The sequence below is a fragment of the Fusarium oxysporum genome, chromosome 10 (genome assembly GCF_000149955.1).
Source record: "Fusarium oxysporum f. sp. lycopersici 4287 chromosome 10, whole genome shotgun sequence".
Classification (NCBI taxonomy): Eukaryota; Fungi; Ascomycota; class Sordariomycetes; order Hypocreales; family Nectriaceae; genus Fusarium; species Fusarium oxysporum.
This window is the reverse complement of record NC_030995.1, coordinates 2092735-2115020: the sequence shown is the minus strand read 5'-3', so window position 1 is coordinate 2115020 and position 22286 is coordinate 2092735. Positions and strand designations below refer to the sequence as shown.

The following is a 22286-nucleotide window of genomic DNA, read 5'->3' as shown; positions in this document are numbered from 1 at the left end:
ATGCCACCTGAGATAGACTGAATGCGTAGAAAGCAAGTTTAATAGTGATTTTGGACAATTTAAAGTCACACGGGCCTTGGTTGTTGGATGTGGCAGCCCCGCGCGGTACCGGACGTGAAATTTTTAGCTCAACACCACGAGTTCGGTTTGATGATATTGCATGGTTATAGTTTCAAATAAGAGCTAGAAACGTAGAAAATTAATAGTGGGGCGCTGGCGCAATGGCAGCGCGTTGCTTTCCGGTGGCAAAGGTTCCAGGTTCGAGTCCTGGGCGTCTCGAGATAATTTCTTTTTGGTGTTGTGATGTCTTGAGGTCATCACGACCATGGGGGAGAGCAACACCAAGTCGACCTGAGGCATTGGAAGGACAGCTTTTCTTTTTGGGAGACACGTAGAACAGTAAAGCAGGCGGGTGGTCTTTTATTCACAAAGTCAATGGTTGGGTTGAGCTGACATCGAATGTGGAGATGCAAGTGAGACAGATCTATGTGGGGAAGATCGCCATGGTGTTGACGCCCCAAACCACTTACGGACATGCAGGTACGGATACACCCAGCGATAAACATGCCCGATGTCACTTAGCATCGATCAGTGTAAACTGGATAAATGATAAATGCAAGAACTCTGAAAAGCCTTAGTCTCATATGAGCGAGGTGGATGTGATACGGGAACAGGTTCTGTGAGCGCCACCACTAACACTCACCGACACCACGCCTCCATCTCATCACGAAGGGCTCCACATTAGAGCTCTGGCTTACATCTTCAGTGCTTCACGAGACGAGCCTGTCCTAAATCTTCTATAAGTTCAGGATACCCAGTCTAAGTTTGGACTAAAGCCATCGAACGAACACACCGGATGAAAGACAAGGTAAGACTTTTACAGATTTATACCTCAATCGCTCATATGCGTATGTGCTACAGCAGTCCTGTTATCTATATGGGTATCAATTACCATCCCAACCACTCAATTCTTGTTGTAATCCTCTCAAGCATACTCCTCAAGACCATACTCAGCATCCATCTCTGGATCATCCTCATCATACCCGCCGCCAAACTCATCACCTCCACCACCAAACTCTTCGCCATCACCGTAGTTCTGCGTCTCATCGTACTCCTCTTCCTCAAACTCTTCTTCCTCCGGGGGCGCTTCTGGTTCGTCGCCAGCGACACTCTCGTCGGGAGCTTCGCTCGCATCGTCGCCACCTTTTGTGCTTCCTGCGACACTGGTCTTGCGGCTTGTGGCTTCTGATCCTGGACCTCCGAGGTTGGGCATGTCGAAAATGTTGCGGATGGCGTCGTAATTGATCCTCTTGGACCAGGCGCGATCTTTCGCGACGTTGACGGCTGCCTCGGCGGCTGAGCTGGCGGGGCTGGTCTGGCCTTCACCCATTCTAGCTCGCTTACGTCGCTTTCGTGTTTGCTTCGGTCGTTCTGCCTCGACTTTCTTGCGGAACACCTTCTCTTGGTGCTTTCGTAGCCATTCCTTGTTCTGGTTCACCCAGATCATTTCCTTGATCTGAGCCTCCTCGGGTGACAGCAAACAATTGTTCACCTCGGGGTCGTCGGCAAACTCATCCTCTGTGACGTCTGCCGACATGGAAACTTCTTTCTGGGGTCGTTGCTGTAAGGCCCAGACTGTGTGAATTCGCGCTCGCTGCTCGGCAGTCGTGTAGGCCATGGCGTGCTCGTATGTTAAAGGGTCATTGAAGATCTCCTCAATCACGCCCTCTAGTTCTTGCTCATCCTGCTCCCATTCCTCGTTGATGGGCAATTGTGGTTTGCTGCCTTTCCGTTGGCTTGTTTCTTGTGTTCCGTTCTCCGCAAGCTCCTCGTCCATCACGTCTCCAAACTCTTGCACCAGGCCATCCAGAGTCTGGACATTCGTGTCTTCACCCTCGGCTTCTTCATCCTCTGCGTTCTCGTTCAGCCTGTTGACAAGCGATGGGTCTTTGGCAATCTTGGATGGTATAGGCGGGATAATAAAGCCGTCATCATCGCGGCGATATTCAACAACGGGCGCCTTCGAAAGATCAGCACCGCCTTCTACTAACCGTGGATCAATCTTGTCGGCCAGATTGTCATCTTCCTCCTCATCTTCGTCATCGTCGGCGTCTGTCGGCCTCTTTCGCTTCTTATTCTTTGCGGCGAGCTGCTTCTTGTATTCGGCTGACTGCCTGTAAAAGGAAGGTGGGTCATGAGAGCTCTCCAGGAAATCCTGCTTCAAGAAATCCTCGACCGACATTCGACTAGACTCGGTGACTTTGAACTCTTGCAGTCGGTTCTGAATTGTGTGATTGGTGACTTTGACGATGTAGACAACCTCTCGCACAGTTCGTCGAAAGTTGTGCATTCGTGCTGCCATGAGCAGACAAGCTCCACAGATGCCTGATGGTCGACGGCCCATGACCATCCAATCTCGACTCATTCGCTTGACCAGACGAACAGCATCCTCAGCGACTTTGGCTGTGTCTTGGTGAAATTCCATCTTTGTGGCAAATCGCCAGATAAGATCCTCCGGATACACTGGAATGAGGCCGTCGTTGCCAATTGGCACCACCTCATTAAGCTTCTTGAAAATGCGACCCAGCTTAAAGACGTTGAGCTGCACCAAGTCCGCCAAATCGATAAGCATAACTTTGCACGGTGGCTCTGCTCGACAGGCTGCGTACAGGCAGACAGCCGCAACGCTGGCTAATGTGCGACCTTGAATAAAGTTTGCGCTTGACGCCAGCTTAAAGACTTGCGTTCCTGCAGTGACCAGACTGTCGCTGACGTTCAGCTGCTGCGCATAACCCTGCATCAAGCCTTTTGCTTCCCTAATGCTCTTCTCTCGATCCTCAGATCCTCCCACTCTTCGAAACGCAGGACCCATACTTCGCACGCCTGCTTGATCAGCACCAATGTAAGAACCATGAACAACAGCAGCACCCGAAGACGATTCTCCAAAGGTGACTTCTGCAACGATATTACTGTCGTCAGAGATACGACCGCAAGTCTGACATGTTCCATCGACGACATTGGGTTTTGGACAGGCTTTGTTCGGACATTGTGGACGATTCGGTTTTGCTAATGAAGCATTTCGATTTACAGCAGCAACCCGTAGGCTATTTGAATGGGCGGCTGCATTCGCGGCTCGTCGTTCTTCTCGTTCTCGCATGGCTCGGACGGGGTTGGGTTTTCCGAATCGTGGTTTCGCAGCCGGGCGCCCAGTAGGCCCCGATTTTGGTGGTGTAAGAAAAGACGACATTGTCGCAGTATCTTATAATTTAGTTGAAATGAATTGAAAGTCGTTCCGCTATTGATCTTCCTTCTCTCCCCCAGGCCGGCAAACGGCCAGATCACAGAAGCTATGAGCACTCCAGTGCCGCGGCGTCAAAAGAGCCTGTATGCGATAGCTCTTACAAAAAAAGATTATCGCGATAAGGGAAAAAAAGAGAGAGGGATGGACGAGGTGAGATACTGGTGAAGAGAAATCGTGAGTCTCGGTGCAGGCGGGGTTTTTTTGGGTGGAAGAAATGAGTGTCTATGGTCGAGTGGGGAAGAGTTTTCACTCGTGTGAGCAAGCCCCTGCAATTCGACTGAGTCAGAGGGCCAAGGCAGTGACGGTTCGAACACCAGTGCGTGATGTTTTTGGAATAGTCCTGACACTGCGTAGATGATAGCGAGCAGAGTCTTTGATGAATATTATCGTTGTAGAGTCGTCAATCTTTGTTGATCCTCGTTTTTCTGATGAGGAGAAATGAAGAGGAGATTTGCTGTTGCAGTCAGTTTGTGCGAGCAATCTTGTTGAAGCGGTTGGTGACGAGAGAGCCGAGGTTTAACCCCACAAACTCAAGTCAGCTGTACAGGGTAAGCGCAGAGCAATTCATTGAGTTAACTCAACGATTTAGTATCATATTTAATGTCTTTTGCATTGCCACAAGACGGAATCAATTATACTACGTTGGCATTTTTCATCTGTATACACACTTTCAGTCTACCAGGCCATGAATGTCCCCTTCCAAATAAGGTAACTCGGCATTCAGCTCAACTCCACCCATCATCACTTTATCCGCATCAAGCTCACGCCCTACATACAATACCCTGTCAAGCCCAAATCTTTCCAGAATTAACCGTAAAAGTGATCACCGGTTATTAATATTCCTGCATTCTACCAACAAGAATTCGTCTCAGAACCTCGCAAAAGGCGGAGTTTCCGCTGCTTGTTTGCTCGGCTTAATCCGATTACGTCAGGTCTGCCCCGCGATTCTTAGTCAAGAGCATCGTTTAAGAAGAGCTATAAATACATCGAAGGGTCCCTTGAAGAATAACATCTTTAGGATCCTAGAATTACTACATATTGTTTTGTTGAAATCGTCAAAATGGAAACTCCTTTCAAATGGTCGGCGCCGCCTGGTAGTGATATCTGGAAACAACCTCCTTCTACTGACGTCTTCACTGGTGAGTCCACCTCAACCCCTCACTCTCAAACGCGCCCTCTCAACCAGCCATCACGACTAGCCTCACTCACTAACTAACCCAGCACCCTTCACCACGCATTCCAAAAAACCTCTTAAGAAGTTCATCTCCGCAACTCTCACCTTTCGCACAAAATACATCCATCAGTACGATCAGGCCTGTCTTCTCCTAGTCTTCACAAACCCCAACTCCCCCACGCCCCGCAAGTGGATCAAGACCGGCATCGAGCTATACAACGATCACCCGCGCTACTCAACCGTGACATGCGATCAGTGGGCAGATTGGAGCGTTGAGAAAGTCGGACCTGAGAATGAAGCTGGCGTGAGGAACGGTGAGAAGTGCGTTACGGTAAAGGTGCAGAAGGTGCAGGATGCGCTGGGTCTTTGTATGTGGACGTACAGGGTTGATGAGGACGGTGACAGGACGCCGTTGAGGCAGACGAATTGGGTTTATGGTGATAATGGAGGTGAGGGCTGGGATCTAGAGGTTGCTGCTGCTGTGGCGAGACCTGATCCCAAGAAGGAGATCAAGGAGGATCTTGAGGTTACGTTTGAGAAGTTTGAGGTTGAGTGGGATGAAACCGCCTAATAACAAACCTCACTATTTTAAGCATTGCATCACAGACATCACAGGCAAAGGAACATCAATTGAGGTGGCCGAATTTCTCATTACCTCTACCCTGACGGTGCTTGCGCCAGGGAGGATCGTTCAACGATCCCAAGTTGTTAATAATCATCAAGATCGTAACTTCATTCTCATCGGCGTCTCGCCGGTCCCAAACAAACCCATGCAGAAAGGATCTCCAATTCCCATCTCCTCCAGTAAACAAAATAGGAAAGCAGTAACAAAAGGACAGGTTCGAGGTATCAGTCTGTAGATGCGAACCAAAAGCAAAAGAGGGCTGACCCAGTACTGAAGAGGCGAAGCACACACGCAGTGTGTGAGATTTAAGATGTTACTAAAGCCTCTCGTTCTCAAGGTCCCCCCTGTTGTGCAAAATCCGAGTAGGAGATGTTTGTATCCGTTTCGCGTTCTAAGCATGTTCAAAAGAGAAAAACTCCTGCCATAAAACGTGAAAGCAAAAAGACAACAAAACTAGAAGAGATCCTTTTTTTTTCGGTGAAAAATTTCCAAGATGGTACAAATGCAAGCTTTTAGCCAATCTCGGGGCATTTGCTCGCGGGTGTAGAAAAGCAGTCAAGCATTCCACTTCCCAAAATGTCCCTCAAACTCTGGTGTTGAACCAAAGACAACCCGGTCTTTTTTTGGTGGATAACAAAACGCCAGAGTAGAGTGGGGAAGAAATGTCCCGGTGTCCGTGTGTAAGTGGGTATCAAAGCAGAGTTGAAATGACAAGGCAGAAATAGAAACTCGCGATGAGTAAACTCACAATAAATGAGCAGAGGATGTGAAGGACGTCGCATGCGTCTGATTAGATCCTCTCAGCTCGTGTATCATCAAAATTCGGTCGGCCAACCTCGCAGAAGGGGAGTGATGTAATGAAACAAAGCTCCTTAGGACTTCAATCTGATGATGGAGCATGAAAAGCAACCAAACGCCGACTTCCAACTGTTCCTGCAAGCATCACTTTTTTTTGTGGGTTTTTCTTTTTTCGCGGATTTGGCGGTGTTCCATTTCGCGCTTGTCCTCCAGCTATGATCAAACACACGAAGCATCCGGAGGCCTGAGTAGTGTGTGTTTGGGTTACCTTGAATCACTCAGACAGTCTTTGGCGTGCGAGCATTGCTCACGTCAATGACGTCGTCGAGGTGATTGCACATGGCTACAAACAGGTCGAAGAAGAGCTTGCTGCCGCCCGCCTCCATCTCGGCCTGCATGGTCCCGCTGCGCTTAAAGGTCTTGCGGCAGCGGATGATCAGGGCGAGGTAATGAGCGCGCAGACGGCTGTCTGAGTCGGGTGTGTGAGCGTAGGCGTACTGAGCTGACCGTATAATGGTGCCGACATCGATGCCGGATTGCAGTCCCTGCTTGCGCAGGGCCAGGCGCTTGAGCTCCTCGAGGCCGTATTTGTCCGCGGCACAGTAAACGACTGTGTCGCGGAGGATGGCCATATCGAGACTCGACAGGTAGATAGTGGCTTCAGACGCAGCGCCTGCGCGGCCACCTCCAGTTTCGGGGTTGGGTGATGTGTGAGGTGTACGGCCTTGGTCCTCGAGCTCCCAAGAGTTGCGCTGCTTGTTGTGGAGCAGACGTGGGTAGTAGTCACCCTTGTAGAGATATTCGAGGACGGCGGAGAACACCTCGGGTTCTTCGTCGGGAATGGAGATCCTCTTGCTCTGTGCCTCGAAGCAACTTCCGCGACAGGCGGCCTCAAAGAAAGGCGACTGGCGGAGTACATCCTCATGTGCTGCAAAGAGCCGGCCATCTCGACCAACAGTCAGAGTGACGATGGGCGAGGGTGAAGGCCCGGGTGCTGGAGCAGGCTTCTGGGGTATCGCGTCCTGCTCGTTGAGCGATCTTTGCAGCTTCGACATTTTCGTGTGATCCCGGTGGGAGCCCGATCTCTTGAGTCTCGCAGTCTTGTCGACGCGGTTGGGGTCTTGCGACCTAAACGAACGCTTGAACATGGCTACGGTAGTTATGGGAGGAAATCGGTATATAAAGAACGGACTCGTAACGGGAATTTCGACTCGGACAGGTTATTGTAGGGAGAATAACGACTCCCAACTTTTTGTATCGATCGATCGGCTTGGCTAGAGAGTGACGAAAAGAGCGAAGAGATAGAGAGCAAAAGGGAAGAAGAAAAGAGCGACGCACAACAGAAAAGATTGACAAATGGGCCCGGGCGGAGAAATATGTCCTTCAAGACAAGACGATATCCTCTTGGTGAATCTTTGCGACCCTTTTTTGGTTGTGTGTGGGGGGGAGGAAGAGAGAAGAAGTCGGGGGTACGGGGGGTTAGGCCTGTATTTATACTGATGGTGTCTTACCCGCGGGGTTCAAGGATGAGCATGAGGCAGCCAGCGACTCGACTAGAGCCTCTGCAATGCAACCCGACCTCCATTTTTGGGTTCTTTTAAAAGGCAGAATTAATAATCTGATTTCAAAGCCCTTGCAATATTGAAGCCTGAGTCTATCTTGCATTGATCTCGTTGTCGAGGCTGCAATGTCAGGCTCAAATATGAGTCTCTGCCAACACTCACTTCACGTTTATCTCAGCCAAAGACCCCTGCAACTCCCAAAAGCTCAAAATGTCAATGCCCAACTCGACTCACCGTCATCTTTCACCTTCCCCGGCTTTTCTTCCTAGTCGTTATTTGCACCGCCGCGATTAAACAAGGCTCGTTTGTTATCAACACCAATCAATTCATCCGTGTTATCGCCACTCCAACCTCTCGATGTGACCGTGCAATGCCACTCAGTAAATTGCCCTGTCGTGGTCCTGGTGGTGCCTCACCAACTCATCCGTCCGGTACCCAATCGACGGTCTGTGTGAAGACGCTACCAGGCCATGCCATCTGTGCGAGTAGATCTTTGCGTGTGATTGGTGAATATCCTACAACGGGGCTGGTTGATTTGCATCCAAGGTGGTGTCGCCAAGTCCCTGTCGCACGTAGCTTCAGGCCGCCGCAATGTTACAGGTGCATCTTGCACGCTTCACAACCAAGATATTTACAAACCCGACTGTCGGTTACGGGCATTGCACCGTGGCTTTCAACTTGAATGAGTCAACTCATGGGAGTTACTTCGGCGAAATATCGTCACAGGCCGTTTCTTCACTTTTACAACGGTCTCGTTGCTGCGAAGTCGAGTCAATTTTAGGTTTAAGAGGTTAACCAGACGTCTCGAGTAACCCTACCCCAATCAGGTGTATCAATCTATATCACATCAAGTCACTCAATCGGCAGACTTCTCTAATCCATCGTTAACCACCAAACAAATTCCAGCACCCATCACCATTCCCAATTCGTACCCCTTCAGGAATCAAGGGCCGCTTGCGCAGCAGCGATGGCGCGAGCCTCAGAGTTTGATCGTGTGACGCTCTCCCGGGAAGCGATGAGACCCTGCATGAGGATGTACACTATGGTAATAAGCATTTACACCTGTCATGTTAGAGAAAGAACTCACTGATGGGCATCAAGAACACGAAGCCAATGGAGTAAAGAGTAATCGCTTCATCCGACCCAACTTCGTTCTTGTCAAGCCAGAAGAATGGGTAATAGTTGGTGACGAGGTGACCAAAGGCCGCCCAACCCAGGTAAGCCGTGGCGAGGAACATGATGCCAATGAGGTGGATGCCGACAGTCTGGTTATAAGGTCAGTAAGCTGCTATCGCGACTGAACACCGACGTACCCATGGACGTCGAATGCTGTTGAGAACAAGAATCTCAAACACCATCACCGAAGATCCAAATGCGTACAAGGACAAGATGATGAAGGCACGGAACCATCCCTCGCCAAAGATGTCGGTGACTATTTATGATCAGTTGACTACCATGCGATAAAGAAAGTGCTCTTACATGGAGCAGCAGGCGTCTTTTCGGCATATGGAGCCCAGACATGCGAAGCGGTACCGTTGGGAGGTTGAGGCTCGGGTTGAGGTTCGCCGCTGGCATCGTCACTCTTGTGCTGGCGTGTGATGAAGAAGTAGATGGTCGAATTGGCAAAAGCGAAAACAGCAGTGATGGTGTAAAAGAGGGTAAAGTAGAATTGCTTGCGGAGGCTACCCATGTGCTTGGGGAGCGACATTCTTCGGATGAGCCATCCTTCTAAACCCCCCATGTGTCGATCATGATGGTGGGGATAGTACAGGTGGGTAAATGTCCAACACTAGAGAAGTCAATAATAGTGGAAGGAATCCTTATGTGAACTCACAAAGGTCTTGAGCTGGTACAGAAAGACAAAGAACAGACTGATGTTGGCAAAGTCAAAGACGATACGCCAATCGGAAAACTCGCTTTGTTCGTGGATCTCGTAATTGAGGACGAGGATCACCACGGCTGTGACAAGCGACAAAACAACTCCACGCAAGATAACGAGTATGTTCTGCGGAATGAATGACCACGGGGAGTGAGATGCTCGAAGGAAGGCAGGCTATCGGTTCATCAAGTCAGCAAAACGATGAACCAAAGCATCGTGGAGATGACTGACATGGTCCTGCATCACATTGGGGCTGGGGAGGCCATCGGCGTTCTGGAGGAGAGGTGCTGAGTCCATCGCGAAGACTCAGCGGGGACGACAAAGAAGGTGAAGAGGATGCAGATCGATGATCAAAACGATGTGGTCAAACAGATAATTGCAGTAAGGTGATGCTGGAGCGCGGAGCCGATGAAGCCAAGAGATGTAGGGGATCAGGCGTCGAAGAGGCGATGCTGAACGAGACAAAGATACGCGATGATGAAGCTGGGAAGAAGAGAGACGAGAGGGCGAAGCCATCGTGGTAGGTAAGTATCGGCCAGCAGCCGAAGAAAGAAGGTGCTGTGATGTTAGTCAAGAAGGCAGTAGCCTCGTGCTCATGACGATAACTGGAAGGTGCACGAGAGGCGATGCTAGAAGGAAGGAGGCAACAGTGAAAGCTCCTCACATTTCGGGATGTTAGGCTTATGAAGAGTTCATTATTATCCGCCGAGTCAATCAACTCGACATATCGCAATGCTGGTTCTTATCGTACACTCATCAATCATTCAGTCCACTTATTCCTGCTTGCGCGCAGCGCTCTCATGGCCTCCTCGCTCCATCCCCTGGGCACCGGGGAGTCTACCAGCGACTTCTTCGACCCTTCAATATCCCTTCTGGTGGTTCGTGGCGTTCTGTGCTCGACGCTCGTCAGCATTCTTCTTGACGTCGAGAACAGCTGCCTTGTTGTGTTCGTCAGAGGAAGTCCTTGATTGATAGCAGGCGATGATGGCAATGATAGCCTTCTTGGAAGGAGTGAGAGAAAGTCCCTGGGGAGTGATAAGGAATTACTTCTGCTGCCCCCCCTCTTGTATTAATTGAAGTGCCGACGAAAAAGACCTGCTGGTTGTTGTTGTCGGCCCATTTTGAGTACAGTAGTGTAAATGCAGATGCTTGGGTTCTGGTGAAGATCAAGACGTTTGGATCGGTAGAATTTGGAGATATGAAGAAGAATGTAAACACAGAGAACAGGACCAGCAGATGACCATTTTAAATACCAAGCTCCTTATTCGCCTACAACGCCTATGACATCGATCTCATGCTTCAAGTGTAGTCATGACATCACCTTCATTCGAGCATGACACCCCCGCGTAAGACCATTTATAGCGTCAAGGTCCCTGGAATTTTGGGGACCATTTTGATCTAGCACCGCCACGAACACCAGCCTCAAAACGCCCCAGTTGTTCCAGACCAGGTGGCCCGTGCTCCTCGAGCTCCCATGAGCCAGATGTCCATTTCGCTCCAGCGCGAAAGTTGCATCGTGGAGTTGTCAAGCTCTACAACAACCTCCCCTCACTCCACAAAACCGATATACAAACCTTCGCCATGCTGTCGGCTCTTGGGAACCCGCGGCAAGCTGCTGCGCAGCTCATGAACTTTGCGCTCATCCTCTCTACGGCCTTCATGGTGCGAACGTGTCTTCTTGAGCTCCCGGACGAAAGCTAACCTGTCGCAGATGTGGAAAGGCCTTTCCGTTATCAGCGACTCGCCGTCCCCGATCGTCGTCGTTCTATCTGGCTCTATGGAGCCCGCCTTCCAGCGAGGTGACCTACTCTTCCTCTGGAACCGAAACCTACTACAGGAGACCGAGATTGGCGAGGTTGTCGTTTACAACGTCAAAGACAAGGACATTCCTATCGTGCACCGAGTTGTGCGCAAGTTTGGCAAGGGGTATGTTGTTTGGGCAAGAGTTGCGGGCAATGGCTAATGATGTACAGCGACACCGCTCAGCTTCTCACCAAGGGAGATAACAACCTTTCGGACGATACCGAGCTCTACGCCAAGAACCAGGACTACCTCGTACGAAGTGACATTATTGGAAGCGTTGTGGGATACATGCCATTTGTCGGTTACGTGACGATTCTTCTGTCGGAATACCCTTGGCTCAAGACAGTGATGTTGGGAATTATGGGTCTTATGGTGGTTCTACAGCGAGAATAAATGGTGTATGTGACGGGAAGATCTTGGATATTGTATACAAAACAAGCGTTTGCTTTGTCGCCGAAGTAGCGCCAAGAGACGATTCGATTGATACCCTTTGCATCAAATTTCACAGAGCATATCGGTGATTTCCCGACACAGACGAAGGATCTCAATGGTACGTTTTGGTGCCAAGGCGGTAGAAGCGATGTAACAATGTCACAACATCCGTTGGCCGTCTTGGCCAGGCACTTCACCAAAGGCTAGGAATTAGTTAGTGGGTGAGTACTCCGTATTGCTAGAGATTTACAACCTGGTCTTTCGTTGGGTCCAGTTTGACTGACTCATTGAAAGGGACACACTACAATAGCCCTATAGAATTGGCACCCAGGTTCGGCGATTTCCTCATGCTGTCCCTGGTCTAATCTTAGCTGCAACTAGACCCATCCCTAAAGCGGCTAACCATGAGATTCTTAACGGCGCCAAGGATGAAAGGAAAATTTCGCTTTGTTTCTTCTGTTAGTGGCGTCTTCAAAAGATGTTGTTTTCTATTCCCGACAATTCGTGTGTTTACCAGCATCATGATCCGGGTCTCAGCCATGGATGTTTCATGTTCAAAGCAGCCTCGAATGAAGGACCTTAACAAACATGGAGCCAACACCCAACGCAACCGTGGCTCTACAGCAGATTCTGCTCCGGAACCAGAAGAAGCAGCCTTCTGGGTACTAAATTTGGCTCTTGAAATCCCCATTCCGTAGCGCATTCAAACAAATCGCCATTCCCGTAACCGACAAGCCCCTTAGATCACCATCCATGGATCATCACCTCCACTCATCGCGCTACTCCTTGCAGGAAGCCAATTGAACGAGGGACTAACACGATTTTACTCCTTGCAAGTCCCAGGGGCTCTGATCCAACGCCTCAATCTCGAATATTGGCCTGGGGGTTTCACAGCTGGAAGCGAGCTAATCGTTCCTTTTTCTTTTAAATATCAAGTCTGTCTTACCCGCCTTTTCGCACAAGGCTCTTCTTTTTTCGTTTCGCTTCGTTTTCGGTCATTCGTTCGTTCGTTCGCTTTTTACACTCGCTATCGCTGTGCGCTACCTTTATTCCCGTGGTTCAAACGCGCCGCGTCCTTTCGTTCATTTTATATTTTAAACCCGTCGTATTTCGCACAATGGCACCTGAATCTTCTACCCAAACGGATCCTGCGCCAGCAGCTTCTCCCGCTGTTCCTCCCACTGCGCAACATGCTCCTCAGACGTACGCCCAGCAACAACAGCAGCAACCTGGCTTTCAGCAAGACCCTCGCAGTTATGGGCCCCCTTACGCGCCGTACCCGCAACAGCCTGCTCAACAGCAATGGACACCCCCCCAGGTCCCTGAGTCTAAGGCCTGGATGATCACCAAGCTCACACTCCACGGGATCGATATCGTTTGCTGTATTGTTGGACTGGGTCTTACGGGCGCGCTCAGAAGTACTGAGACACTGGGTCTGATCGCGCTCGGTGCTTGTCCACTTGTACGGCTCTCTCAACCCCTTGACTAGATGACATGTACTGACACTCTCTAGTTCGTCGTAGCAATGGTCTGGGATATTGCAGAATTGGCTACTCGTTTCGGTCGCAAATGGAAGGCCGGTATTCATCCTGGCGCCCATGTCGCCATCTCCCTCTTCATCTGGCTTGGTGCCGCTATCGTCGGTGGTCTCGAGAGCACTTTTAGCGCATACTATAATGAGTTCGATTACCTCGACGAAAATTGCGAATACAATTCTGAACAAGGACGTTACATTTGCACAAGCAGCGACAAAGTTGGCAGCAAACGCACGCTATTTATTGCCCTGTCAGTGTTTACGTGCCTCATCTGGCTCTGGCACTTCATCCTATTCGTCGGCGCCTGTATCGATACCCAGAAGCGAAACGCCGCGATGAGACGACCTGTTACAATGGTCTTTGGTGGACCGGCTTACTGGGGCCCGGGAGCGCAAGGTTTCCAACAGGTGCCTCAGTATTACGGACCTCCTCAAGGACAGAATATCCCCATGCAGAACTGGGCACCACCACAAATGGGAAATGGCAAGGAACCTATGGCAGCAACTCAGCCTGCGGCTGAGCGCTACGCTTAAGAGGCTGGAGGTTATTAGATCTGAGACTAATGGGAAGAATAATGTAGAGTAGGTTAAATGATACAGAGATGAACCAAAAAAGACAAAGACTTTTATCGGCTTTGCATTTCTTTCCCTGGGGTATCCTGAAGTTTTCCAAAGCTCCCAGTCTCATAAGAGGACCGAAGACTGTCGAATTCTGTGCTTACTAATAAATTCGTTTGGTTGCCTAGGCCAGTGGGTGATCAGTTGGCCCCTGGTGTGAATCCTGGTGCGATGCCGACCTTCATTTCTCCAATCACCTGCCCGTTGAAAACTTGAACACCTGTTATTCATAGATGGTTAGTATCTGCAGAGCAGAGTACTAATTTGCGGATCTCGGCGCGGACGGCAGCGTGAAAGCTGGATAGTGTAATTAGAGGCAAGACTCACATTTCATGTTCAAGCCGTCGATGATCAAGACCAATTCATAAGGGAACTTCCAGTACCAATATCTCCTGTAACGGCCACGAGGGCCCCGTGCTTGAGCAGTCTTACGCAGGAACCGTGGACGGAGATGTGTGACATCTGTCACTATAACACCAATCCTCTGAGCATCTAACTTGGTTAATTGAGGCTGGCTGGGCCATGTCTCAGGGGCCATACCTTTGTTATGATCATCTTTGAAACTGCGACAGTCTAGATAGGCCTCATCGGATACCCAGATCTCCTCTTGGCAAACGAACGGCCCGTGATTTACTGTACCATCAGCATTCCAGTAAGGGAAAGTTTGGTAGCGCGTCGCAGACTTCTGGAACAAAGGAGCAATATCATCGCCCTAGATGTATTTATCAGTAATTATTTCTTGGCGTGGTACAGAAATCAAAGACCGACCTTTTTCGAAATCCATTCTATGGCCTCCACGTAGTGTTCATTCGAGTTTTGGAAGCCCGGAATAGTCGGCTGTCCTGCATGCAACTCGTGGAAGTAAGGCTCATCGCAGCGAACACCATAACTTGATCTTGCAACCCTAGTCGGACCGTTCGATTTGTCAAGTGCCCTTAAGACACCTCCCAAGGAAACGGCATCAATTGCCGTCATGCTGTAATTGTTATGAGTTTCTGGCTACAAGATAACTGACTGAAACTGACCGGTTATGTGTGTCGAAGAGATATAGCTCTACATTGCAATTATTGGCAGCGTTGAAACTCTCGAGACTTTGACGGAGATGTGCTCGTAGAGGAATCGATTCTCCGAATCCACCCGTCAGGGTGACTTTCTGCTTACTGTTAGGTCATTTCTTTGCGATTAGCATTGGAAATACACACACAAACTTCCAGGCCACTCTGGGCCGCTGCGTGCAACTGCTGCTCCATAATGGCAGAAACCTTTTTGCAGACCTTTGTGTAAATCTCATTGAGGTGCTCACTATTGTTATATTAGACCCAAACCATACTATGAGTATATTATGCATGAATAGTGCGGTACTTACGATCGGATTGTCAACTGGTTGGGATCCCCAGCGTCAAACTTAAGCCCAATGACCTCAAGACTATAGTCTTTGCTATGCTCAGAGACGACCCATCCGGCCTTGATCAAGTGCTCGAAGTCATGAACGGCGAGCTTACAGATGTAGCCCTCTAGTGTTGCCCCGTCTTGGCTCAAGTAGTCGTGGCCTGCGAGTAAAGTTCTTAGCAGCTGCCGGAATGCATCGTTCAGTGCATTGAAGCCACATGAATCGCCTGTCAAGAACAGTCAGAACGGCCCACTAAAGGATAAAGCCACTCACCGCTATGATGCACGACCTGCCTGGACAGCCTCAGAGGCAATCCTTGAGTGACAACATACGTCAAGGCATCACACGTCCCTCCTCCGGCGTCGAGGATCGTGAAAACATCCCCTTCCTATTACTGGTCAGCTGGGATGATGCTGTATGAAGGCGAAAATTTGCTTACTTTTATGACAGAGGGGCCGGCGAGTAGCCGTGTCGCCGCAGCTTCTGGCTCTGATATCATGAATATGTTCTCCATACAATCGCCGCTGAATTGAACTCCAGGAAAATCGACCCGCTTCATGGCTATAAGTTTGCATGTCTCTAAGGGCTTGCTGATTCCAGAATACTGGCACGCAAATGACCATCTCTGTAGTAGAAATAGATTTGCTCCCTACGATCTCATCTTTGGCATGGGCGAGCAATTTCGTCAGGTAGTCGATGATGACTAAGAGAAGCATCTCTCGAATGGGAATCTCGCTTGGACAAGACCTCTTCTGAGATAGTCGACGGAGTGTTTCAATAAGACGTGCGTTCTGCATCTGATGGTTGTCTGACTGGCTCATAAGGTTCTTGAAGCCGTGTAGAAGCATCTGATTATTGTCAGAATGTGACATGACTCTCGACATGTCTTGCTGGACTTCCAAGCCCCAGCGTATCTGGTGATTGTCATGGCGGATAGCGCCAGGTTGCTCTACTTTGAGTTCGTCGAGGGGTTGGAAGACCCAGTCAACGGGATACCGGAGCAAGGTTGGCGCTTCCAAGTGCATCGAACTTCCTCTGGAAGTCATCATCCCAGAGACATAGTTTGACACTGTTGTGGGCGACAAACTAATGACGCTTTCTGACAGGAGTCCCTCGTGTACTAAAGTATGAGAAACCGACGAGTTCGTCTCGCCGAAGTCGACAGCCATGACAAGCTTTTCAGCACCCTGTGGAGACATTGTGGTAATAGGCGAGGGAAGAAAGTAGTTTGACTAGAGATAGAAAAGATTGAGGTTTTTCTAAACTCAACCATCAAGGATAAATATTTCACGGCGACCACTATCTCGCATGTGGTGGTACAAAGGGGTGAATGCTCCTTTAGGTACGTAGCTTTGCAAGTATACAAACAAGAGGAAAACAAACGGCTTGCCTTGTTGTCAGACTCTTGGCGCCTAATTGCCTACTTTAGTCAACCGAATTGACTGTTTGTTCTTTTAGGGTGGCTTCAGTACATATGCAGATGTCCGAGAAGTCCACGACGCTCAAGGTACTAGGCAGTTACCTATATCAGCAGGTGATCATCACAATAATAACCTGGTCTCAAAGTATCAGCAGGTCACTGAAAACATTAACAACCCGTCAGCTATCTAGTAAAGTTACAGGGCTCTAAACTGGTCAGCAGGATCTATTATTGACGGCCTGTAATGCAGCCAGCTTTCGGCAGGTCACTTATAGAGCCACCTGTCTGAGCACCGTGACCCACGTACGTGCCTTGTGATAAATATCAATCTGATACAACCTCCCTCAACAGCAGTAGGTCACCTGGCCAGTGGTCTATCAGCATAATTCATTAATCTCTCGGCCTTAAGCCTACAGGCTTCACTGCAGCCTTGACTTGTTTAAAAAAAAAAAAAATGAGGCCTTGAAAAGAGAGGATCTCGCGATATCTCTTTTATTGCTAAGGAACTTGAGCACCCCTGCAAGCCACTTTGGGCTACTTTGGCAGGCTGCCGGGCTAGGTTGCTACAGCTGTTGGATTGAACAGATTTAGACCGGGTGATGGGATCAGGGCTGATTGACCGGAATCAGAAAGGTCAGTTGTATCAGGATACGACATTTGAAAAAAAAAAAAAAAAAAAAAAGAAAGAATGGCTTACATGTAAGCTATTGCAAGCCTGTTTAGATTAAGCACCTGCCTTAAACTGTCTGTCGTCGCCCTATCTAGAGCCTCGTCTAGAAACTGGGGTGGCGCGAAAACGTACATACTTCCATACCTGTCAAACAAAGAAACCCGCCACTCGCACTTTGATTGCCAACAAAGAAACCCGACACTCGGACTTACCAACAAAGCCGACAACACAGTCAAAAGATTTGTTTCAAACTTCACCTTTACAACTTACCAACCTACCTAATACCCTGAATGCCATTCATTACCATGGATCCAAATACCCAACGCAGTCCAAAAAGGGCCAGCGCAGGCCCGTACAAGTTAAGAAAAAGGATCAAGACAATACAGTATGCAGATAACCCTCCGAGGCGGGGACCCAAGAAGAAGCTCGCCCTGGCGGAAGACAACAAAAGCAGCAGAGGATCTGGGAACATGAGGAGACCTGCCAACTTTTGGCCCATTTCCAATGGAGCTTCAGTAACGGAGTTGATTTCTGGAGTGTCACGTTTCCAAAGTTTCAAGACACTGTCCAACCAACATTCACCGATGATCAGGCTGAGAAGCAGCTGAAGCATCTATCGACCCAGCATGGCCAGATGGAAGGCGACAATGACTATGAGAACTTGCTCGAATTTGGCCTCGAGTCGTTGAACCTACCAGAGGAGACCTCCAGAGATGTTGATCAGTTCTTCAACCGTATACCCGACATCAACGCTGGCCGGTCTGAAGTTGGCGGTGCACTTGCGAAATGGTGTACTAAGAGGCTCTTGGTGAGTTTCATGGTCTCTCCGGAGAAATTGAAGGTTGTGAGTACGACCATGTCAAGTCAACTGCCACTCATCTCTCATCTCGTGCTGACTGATATGCTGCTATAGATATTGCCAGACGAAGAGAAAGACCAAAGTGTGGGCCAAGCTGACGAAGACTCCTCCGCCGAACCCACTCAACCCACTGAAGTGCAACAACCATCTCACGGTTCATCGCGCCTCAGTTCGGCAGACCAAAATGCCGACAGCCCGTCCCCCAAGAGGGCTGAAACAACCGTCGAGCAACGTTCCGCCGATTACCCATCGCCCGATGGAAGAGAGATCTGGGAGATCGAAACCCTGCTCCTTGCGTCGGAGATCGAAAAAGAGCGACTCAAGAGAGAGCTAGATGCTGTGGTGAAGTATAAACCCGACGCCCGCGTGCAACACATCCTCGAGCAAAAGCTGGATTATACGGTCAGAAGGGTCTACAGCAGTAGATTTTTCAACGTCGAAATTCCAGGTATGAACGGGGAAAAGATTTCAAGACTGTACATGATGGTGTTTCGGAACATACAAAATGCATGTTTCGGAGTATGCCGGGATCATCCAGAAGCACTGGAGGAACAAACCATGCGCAGCGATCTCGCGGAGTCTTGGGCGCTAATGGCTTTTGGACAAGGACTCAAAGATTGCATTCCTCGACTTAGAGATTCCAGGAATTTCAAAGTCGAGTTGCTCCTAGGACTATTAGCTTCAGCAGTCATTGAAATGGTATTCGAGCCAGCCTTCCCAGCATTCATTCACCCACCAAACCCCATTGCAGAAGCCTATCGGCAGATTATTATGGATTTTGGTAAGTGAACTGAGGATCGAGCGAGGAAATGACTAACATATCCAGCTGGAGTCAATGAGCTTCATCGAGCAGATTGCATTGTCCTCCCACAAGTGACTGACAATAGCAGGGCTGAAATTATCCAGAGAAAGGTCAAGGAACTAGAACGTATACTTTACAAGCACTTAGACTCTTTCTGGGCATTTCCAGATAACGACAATGATAACCTCGAAGAAGTGCTCAGGAAAAAGATCAATTTCGGTTCCTTTCTCGCGCCGGCGCTGGAGTTGAAGCTGGATCTCATAACAACTGCTACACGGCTCAAGTTCTTCTACTACGAGTCAGATGAGCCCTTCGACAAGGAGTATATGGAGCGTTGCCCATTTTCAGACCGTGAGAGAAACACCATCAAAGGCTGCTTGTTCCCTCTTCTCTTGTGGCCCCGGGCTCGAGAGGAAACGGCAACTTCAAGTGACTACGTCCTCGAGCACAATACCAAATACAGCATGTACTTCACGGGACTAACAGAGGGGAGTCATCGTGATCTGGAAGTGGCGACTAAGGCAATCGTGCTGACGTAGGGTAGGATGGGGGAGACGTAGCAGTTGAGAGGGTCTGATGGGAAGCTGTTCTTATACATTGGACGAAATTTGCAAACTCTATTTTCTTTATTTGTAGTTCTATTTAATCTGCATGCTTTTATCTATGGCAATGAGTTGTATCTTGAAAAATGACAGCGAATCTTGGTAAAGTAATGCTTGTGAAGTTATTAGGAGAACCACAGGCTAAGTACTCGATCACGCTTTTCTTAGCACACTGCCTGTGTACTAGAGGTTAGACTCATGTACTAGGAGCCTGTCGATTCAACTTTTCGTAAGAATTCACACGAAGTTTGAGGCTGATCTATCAGCCTTCCTGAGAGCACACCCTGTCCAAATGATTGGGTGTTCTCGTCATGAGTCCGACTAGCCACACTTTCACGCTCAGGTGCAGGAACAGCATGGGACGTTAAATTACCAAAACAGTTGTGCCAATAAGAGCCAAAAAGGCTGTCATCTGTGGTATGACCTTGGTCCTGAAGCATAAAACCTTATGCATAGGCTTCGATTTCGATTTGTCAAGGGGCATCTGCGCGTTGATATCTACATCCTTACTTGCCCAAACAAACTCATTACTGTAGTGTCTTATTTGATTTTTCACAAGCGTTATTCGAAAATATAAAGTTAGACTATGTATTGGACGGCGATGTGAAGGTTATTTCCAAGCCAATGAGGGATTGGCAGTTCCCGAACAATGTTATGACTTCATACACTCCAGTGAGTCATGGCGAAGTAAGACATTACGAGTTCACGGCAAAATAAAAAAAGGGAATACCCTCCTACCATGAATACCTATGCATGCCAATCAGGCTAGGTAAGGGCACGAAACATCGAGCTCAAGTCGTCAGATGAGAGGCCACTGGAGGCAAAAATGCTCAGAACCTTTAGCCTAGATGCCAAAAAAAAAAAAAAAGAAAACGGGGGCAGATCTAGTAGGCCATGTACTACTCATGTTAAGCATCTTGCTTTAAAGCTAGAAGCTCGATCAGACTTTGACGGAGGTCCCTACAAAGTGACTTATGTGGGTTGATCAACTTTAATCCGTCCTCTATTTAAGTCCCCTCCCCCCGTGAAACTGGATGCTTTTCTCTTCTGTAAAATCTCGACTCGGCATTCTGTACATCAACATTCGTTCTGTCACGTTTAGACTTTACTTTTAATTTACCACCATGACTACCGAACGCCAACTGGGCAAATGGTGCCGATTTCATTTCGAAACTGGGACGATCAGTATCCCTAGCATTTTTATCACAAACACCGGAAACCTCCGTTCCCTATTTAAAGAAAAAGACGAATACGAGATGAAAGATGTAGACGTGTCGACTGGGCGCGTCTTTGCGGACTACATAATGAGTCGCAGATATGACGTCGACTACGAGACCACAGCACGAGACGAGAGAATGGCTTTGAGAGAGTATATGATTGCACTAAAGGCCTGGGCTATGGGACGCCGATATAACCTCTATGGTCTGGTTGTCCTAGCCAGAGAACATGTCATCGACTTGGCTGAGCTTGTGAACCCTATCTGGGTACTCGAGGTGACAGTTGATACTCCCATGGCGATGAAACACATCACCGGTATCATCCACCGAATCGACGACTTCACTTGGGATGTCTTGGAGACCACAACAAAACGGCAGGCGACAGACATTCTCTTGCACATGCAACCGCCAGATACAGTGGGTCGGCTGTGGGTGATGCTCCAGTTCATGCAGAAAGCCCAGGGACCGGCTCTACAACGAGACCAGCGTCTGGTTGCCCAGACCCTTCCAACCCTTCTGCCAGGTGTAACAGAATACTTGCAGTTGCGCCAAGAATTGATGCGAGCAAGGGAGGGTATAAATCCTGAAGATGATACCCACTTCGAGGAGGATGTCGATGAGTACGTTGAAATTCCTTTTGATCACTTCATTCCAGGTGCCAAGATCAAGTGTGGAAAGATCATGCGGGCCATGGTCGGAAGCATCAACAGTAGCCAAAACATCGGTACCCGCAATAAGGAAAAGCCGTCCAAGAGGGACAAGTATATTTTTACTGTCCGTTCTATTTCATCAGATCATCTTTAAGATGATGGAAGTACAACAAGTCTCCTTCAAGCATGAAACTCTCAGCATCTCATTTCGGACGAGAGTACGTGCAGCTGGAACTGTTTCCACCCCTTCTCACATTTGGGAGTGAGAAAAGGGGTATAGGATGGGTGTCTACATCGGGCAGCACTCATACCTTCTTCTGGCCCGACTACTACATCACACACGCATACACACCTCGCCATCAACCTTGTTGATACACATTACGACTCAGCTTGGCAGCCATCAGATCTGGAGCCAGAGGCTAAACAAGAGTCAATATATTTCAGGTCTTTCTACCCTTCTTCACCACCATATCAGAGATCGCCATGCAGCAACTCGGTCACAAAAAGATAACAAGTCAACCCCGTGCTTCGGGGCGATGTATCATACGCAACAAACAACACTACTTATCTTTCAATATAAATTGTTAGAAATATTCTATACCAATTGAGTACATCAATATCACCTCATGGAAGACGAATTGCATGGCGCATGTTTTCATGGATATTAGTGCGAGTGTTATTGGATTCTTGTTTACTAGCATGTCAGACATTATCATAATGATACACATGATTGGCAGTCTGAGATGTTTGTTGCATTGCATATGAAAACGATTGTAAAGTGATCGTGATAACCAACTCGGAATGCTTAAAATTGCCATATCTTGGTCTCAAGTGAAGTCTCAAGCCAGTAAAATGAACAGTCGAAGAATTAACCAGACTCCATTCGTTGTGTGAGGCTGGCGTCTGCGTGTTGTGACACCAGCACTGCGAGGCAGAGTTGAGCAGCCTTA

At 48.7% G+C, this 22286-nt stretch overlaps 10 protein-coding genes and 1 non-coding gene across 14 annotated transcripts; 7 read left to right on the top strand and 4 right to left on the bottom strand.

Moving 5' to 3' along the window:
• Window positions 1-207: 207 nt before the first annotated feature.
• FOXG_20590 lies at window positions 208-279 on the top strand. The gene has a single exon. It is a non-coding gene; the product is annotated as a tRNA-Arg (tRNA).
• A 442-nt stretch (window positions 280-721) lies between these two features.
• On the bottom strand, window positions 722-3606 carry FOXG_11663 (uncharacterized protein). The gene has a single exon (XM_018391378.1). The coding sequence runs from the start codon at window positions 3245-3247 to the stop codon at window positions 986-988; it is 2262 nt and encodes a 753-aa protein (XP_018250008.1). The 5' UTR covers window positions 3248-3606; the 3' UTR covers window positions 722-985.
• FOXG_11662 (uncharacterized protein) lies at window positions 3396-7349 on the top strand. Of its 2 annotated transcripts, XM_018391376.1 has the most exons (3): window positions 3491-3605; window positions 3656-4440; window positions 4523-7349. In XM_018391376.1, exons 2-3 carry the CDS (start codon window positions 4362-4364, stop codon window positions 5044-5046), a joined length of 603 nt encoding a protein of 200 aa, XP_018250006.1. In that variant the 5' UTR covers window positions 3491-3605; window positions 3656-4361; the 3' UTR covers window positions 5047-7349. The 2 variants fall into 2 exon arrangements, with proteins under 2 accessions (XP_018250007.1, XP_018250006.1); XM_018391377.1 differs by having other exon boundaries at window positions 3396-4440; window positions 4523-5309.
• FOXG_11661 (uncharacterized protein) lies at window positions 4260-7602 on the bottom strand. The gene has a single exon (XM_018391375.1). It carries the CDS (start codon window positions 7044-7046, stop codon window positions 6177-6179), a length of 870 nt encoding a protein of 289 aa, XP_018250005.1. The 5' UTR covers window positions 7047-7602; the 3' UTR covers window positions 4260-6176.
• A 223-nt stretch (window positions 7603-7825) lies between these two features.
• FOXG_11660 (uncharacterized protein) lies at window positions 7826-9657 on the bottom strand. Of its 3 annotated transcripts, none has more exons than XM_018391373.1 (5): window positions 9571-9657; window positions 9295-9513; window positions 8940-9249; window positions 8548-8892; window positions 7826-8500 (listed from the first exon to the last, which is right to left on the bottom strand). In XM_018391373.1, exons 1-4 carry the CDS (start codon window positions 9634-9636, stop codon window positions 8738-8740), a joined length of 750 nt encoding a protein of 249 aa, XP_018250003.1. In that variant the 5' UTR covers window positions 9637-9657; the 3' UTR covers window positions 7826-8500; window positions 8548-8737. The 3 variants fall into 3 exon arrangements, with proteins under 3 accessions (XP_018250003.1, XP_018250004.1, XP_018250002.1); XM_018391374.1 differs by having other exon boundaries at window positions 8178-8500; window positions 8548-8725; window positions 8774-8892; window positions 8940-9513; XM_018391372.1 differs by having other exon boundaries at window positions 8178-8725; window positions 8774-8892.
• Window positions 9658-10760: 1103 nt separating this feature from the next.
• FOXG_11659 (signal peptidase I) lies at window positions 10761-11997 on the top strand. Its single transcript, XM_018391371.1, has 4 exons — window positions 10761-11001; window positions 11051-11265; window positions 11313-11795; window positions 11869-11997. Exons 1-3 carry the CDS (start codon window positions 10921-10923, stop codon window positions 11533-11535), a joined length of 519 nt encoding a protein of 172 aa, XP_018250001.1. The 5' UTR covers window positions 10761-10920; the 3' UTR covers window positions 11536-11795; window positions 11869-11997.
• Window positions 11998-12435: 438 nt separating this feature from the next.
• FOXG_11658 (uncharacterized protein) lies at window positions 12436-13796 on the top strand. Its single transcript, XM_018391370.1, has 2 exons — window positions 12436-13036; window positions 13088-13796. Exons 1-2 carry the CDS (start codon window positions 12692-12694, stop codon window positions 13640-13642), a joined length of 900 nt encoding a protein of 299 aa, XP_018250000.1. The 5' UTR covers window positions 12436-12691; the 3' UTR covers window positions 13643-13796.
• Window positions 13797-13866: 70 nt separating this feature from the next.
• FOXG_20589 (uncharacterized protein) lies at window positions 13867-16315 on the bottom strand (the record flags this gene model as incomplete). The annotated part of the gene is made up of 9 exons (XM_018400867.1): window positions 13867-13946; window positions 14054-14438; window positions 14495-14702; window positions 14752-14879; window positions 14929-15028; window positions 15093-15342; window positions 15390-15504; window positions 15556-15741; window positions 15770-16315. 9 exons carry the CDS (start codon window positions 16313-16315, stop codon window positions 13867-13869), a joined length of 1998 nt encoding a protein of 665 aa, XP_018249999.1.
• Window positions 16316-16596: 281 nt separating this feature from the next.
• FOXG_20588 (uncharacterized protein) lies at window positions 16597-16893 on the top strand (the record flags this gene model as incomplete). Its single annotated transcript, XM_018400866.1, has 3 exons — window positions 16597-16714; window positions 16787-16839; window positions 16888-16893. The coding sequence occupies 3 exons, from the start codon at window positions 16597-16599 to the stop codon at window positions 16891-16893; spliced, it is 177 nt and encodes a 58-aa protein (XP_018249998.1).
• Window positions 16894-17511: 618 nt separating this feature from the next.
• On the top strand, window positions 17512-19406 carry FOXG_11655 (uncharacterized protein; the record flags this gene model as incomplete). Its single annotated transcript, XM_018391369.1, has 5 exons — window positions 17512-17721; window positions 17799-18014; window positions 18120-18513; window positions 18604-18846; window positions 18892-19406. The coding sequence occupies 5 exons, from the start codon at window positions 17512-17514 to the stop codon at window positions 19404-19406; spliced, it is 1578 nt and encodes a 525-aa protein (XP_018249997.1).
• Window positions 19407-20593: 1187 nt separating this feature from the next.
• FOXG_11654 (uncharacterized protein) lies at window positions 20594-21490 on the top strand (the record flags this gene model as incomplete). Its single annotated transcript, XM_018391368.1, has 1 exon — window positions 20594-21490. One exon carries the CDS (start codon window positions 20594-20596, stop codon window positions 21488-21490), a length of 897 nt encoding a protein of 298 aa, XP_018249996.1.
• Between the last annotated feature and the right edge of the window lie 796 nt (window positions 21491-22286).

Bases quoted from the DNA above. Each gene is read 5' to 3' on its own strand.
- FOXG_11663 (XM_018391378.1), bottom strand. From the start codon at position 3,247: ATGTCGTCTTTTCTTACACCACCAAAATCGGGGCCTACTGGGCGCCCG.
- FOXG_11662 (XM_018391376.1), top strand. From the start codon at position 4,362: ATGGAAACTCCTTTCAAATGGTCGGCGCCGCCTGGTAGTGATATCTGG. The intron at 4,441-4,522 runs GTGAGTCCACCT...TAACTAACCCAG, and splicing joins TTCTACTGACGTCTTCACTG to CACCCTTCACCACGCATTCC.
- FOXG_11661 (XM_018391375.1), bottom strand. From the start codon at position 7,046: ATGTTCAAGCGTTCGTTTAGGTCGCAAGACCCCAACCGCGTCGACAAG.
- FOXG_11660 (XM_018391372.1), bottom strand. From the start codon at position 9,636: ATGGACTCAGCACCTCTCCTCCAGAACGCCGATGGCCTCCCCAGCCCC. The intron at 9,250-9,294 runs GTGAGTTCACAT...TGACTTCTCTAG, and splicing joins TGTACCAGCTCAAGACCTTT to TGTTGGACATTTACCCACCT. The intron at 8,893-8,939 runs GTAAGAGCACTT...GATCATAAATAG, and splicing joins AAAGACGCCTGCTGCTCCAT to TCACCGACATCTTTGGCGAG.
- FOXG_11659 (XM_018391371.1), top strand. From the start codon at position 10,921: ATGCTGTCGGCTCTTGGGAACCCGCGGCAAGCTGCTGCGCAGCTCATG. The intron at 11,002-11,050 runs GTGCGAACGTGT...AACCTGTCGCAG, and splicing joins TCCTCTCTACGGCCTTCATG to ATGTGGAAAGGCCTTTCCGT. The intron at 11,266-11,312 runs GTATGTTGTTTG...AATGATGTACAG, and splicing joins GTGCGCAAGTTTGGCAAGGG to CGACACCGCTCAGCTTCTCA.
- FOXG_11658 (XM_018391370.1), top strand. From the start codon at position 12,692: ATGGCACCTGAATCTTCTACCCAAACGGATCCTGCGCCAGCAGCTTCT. The intron at 13,037-13,087 runs GTACGGCTCTCT...GACACTCTCTAG, and splicing joins CGCTCGGTGCTTGTCCACTT to TTCGTCGTAGCAATGGTCTG.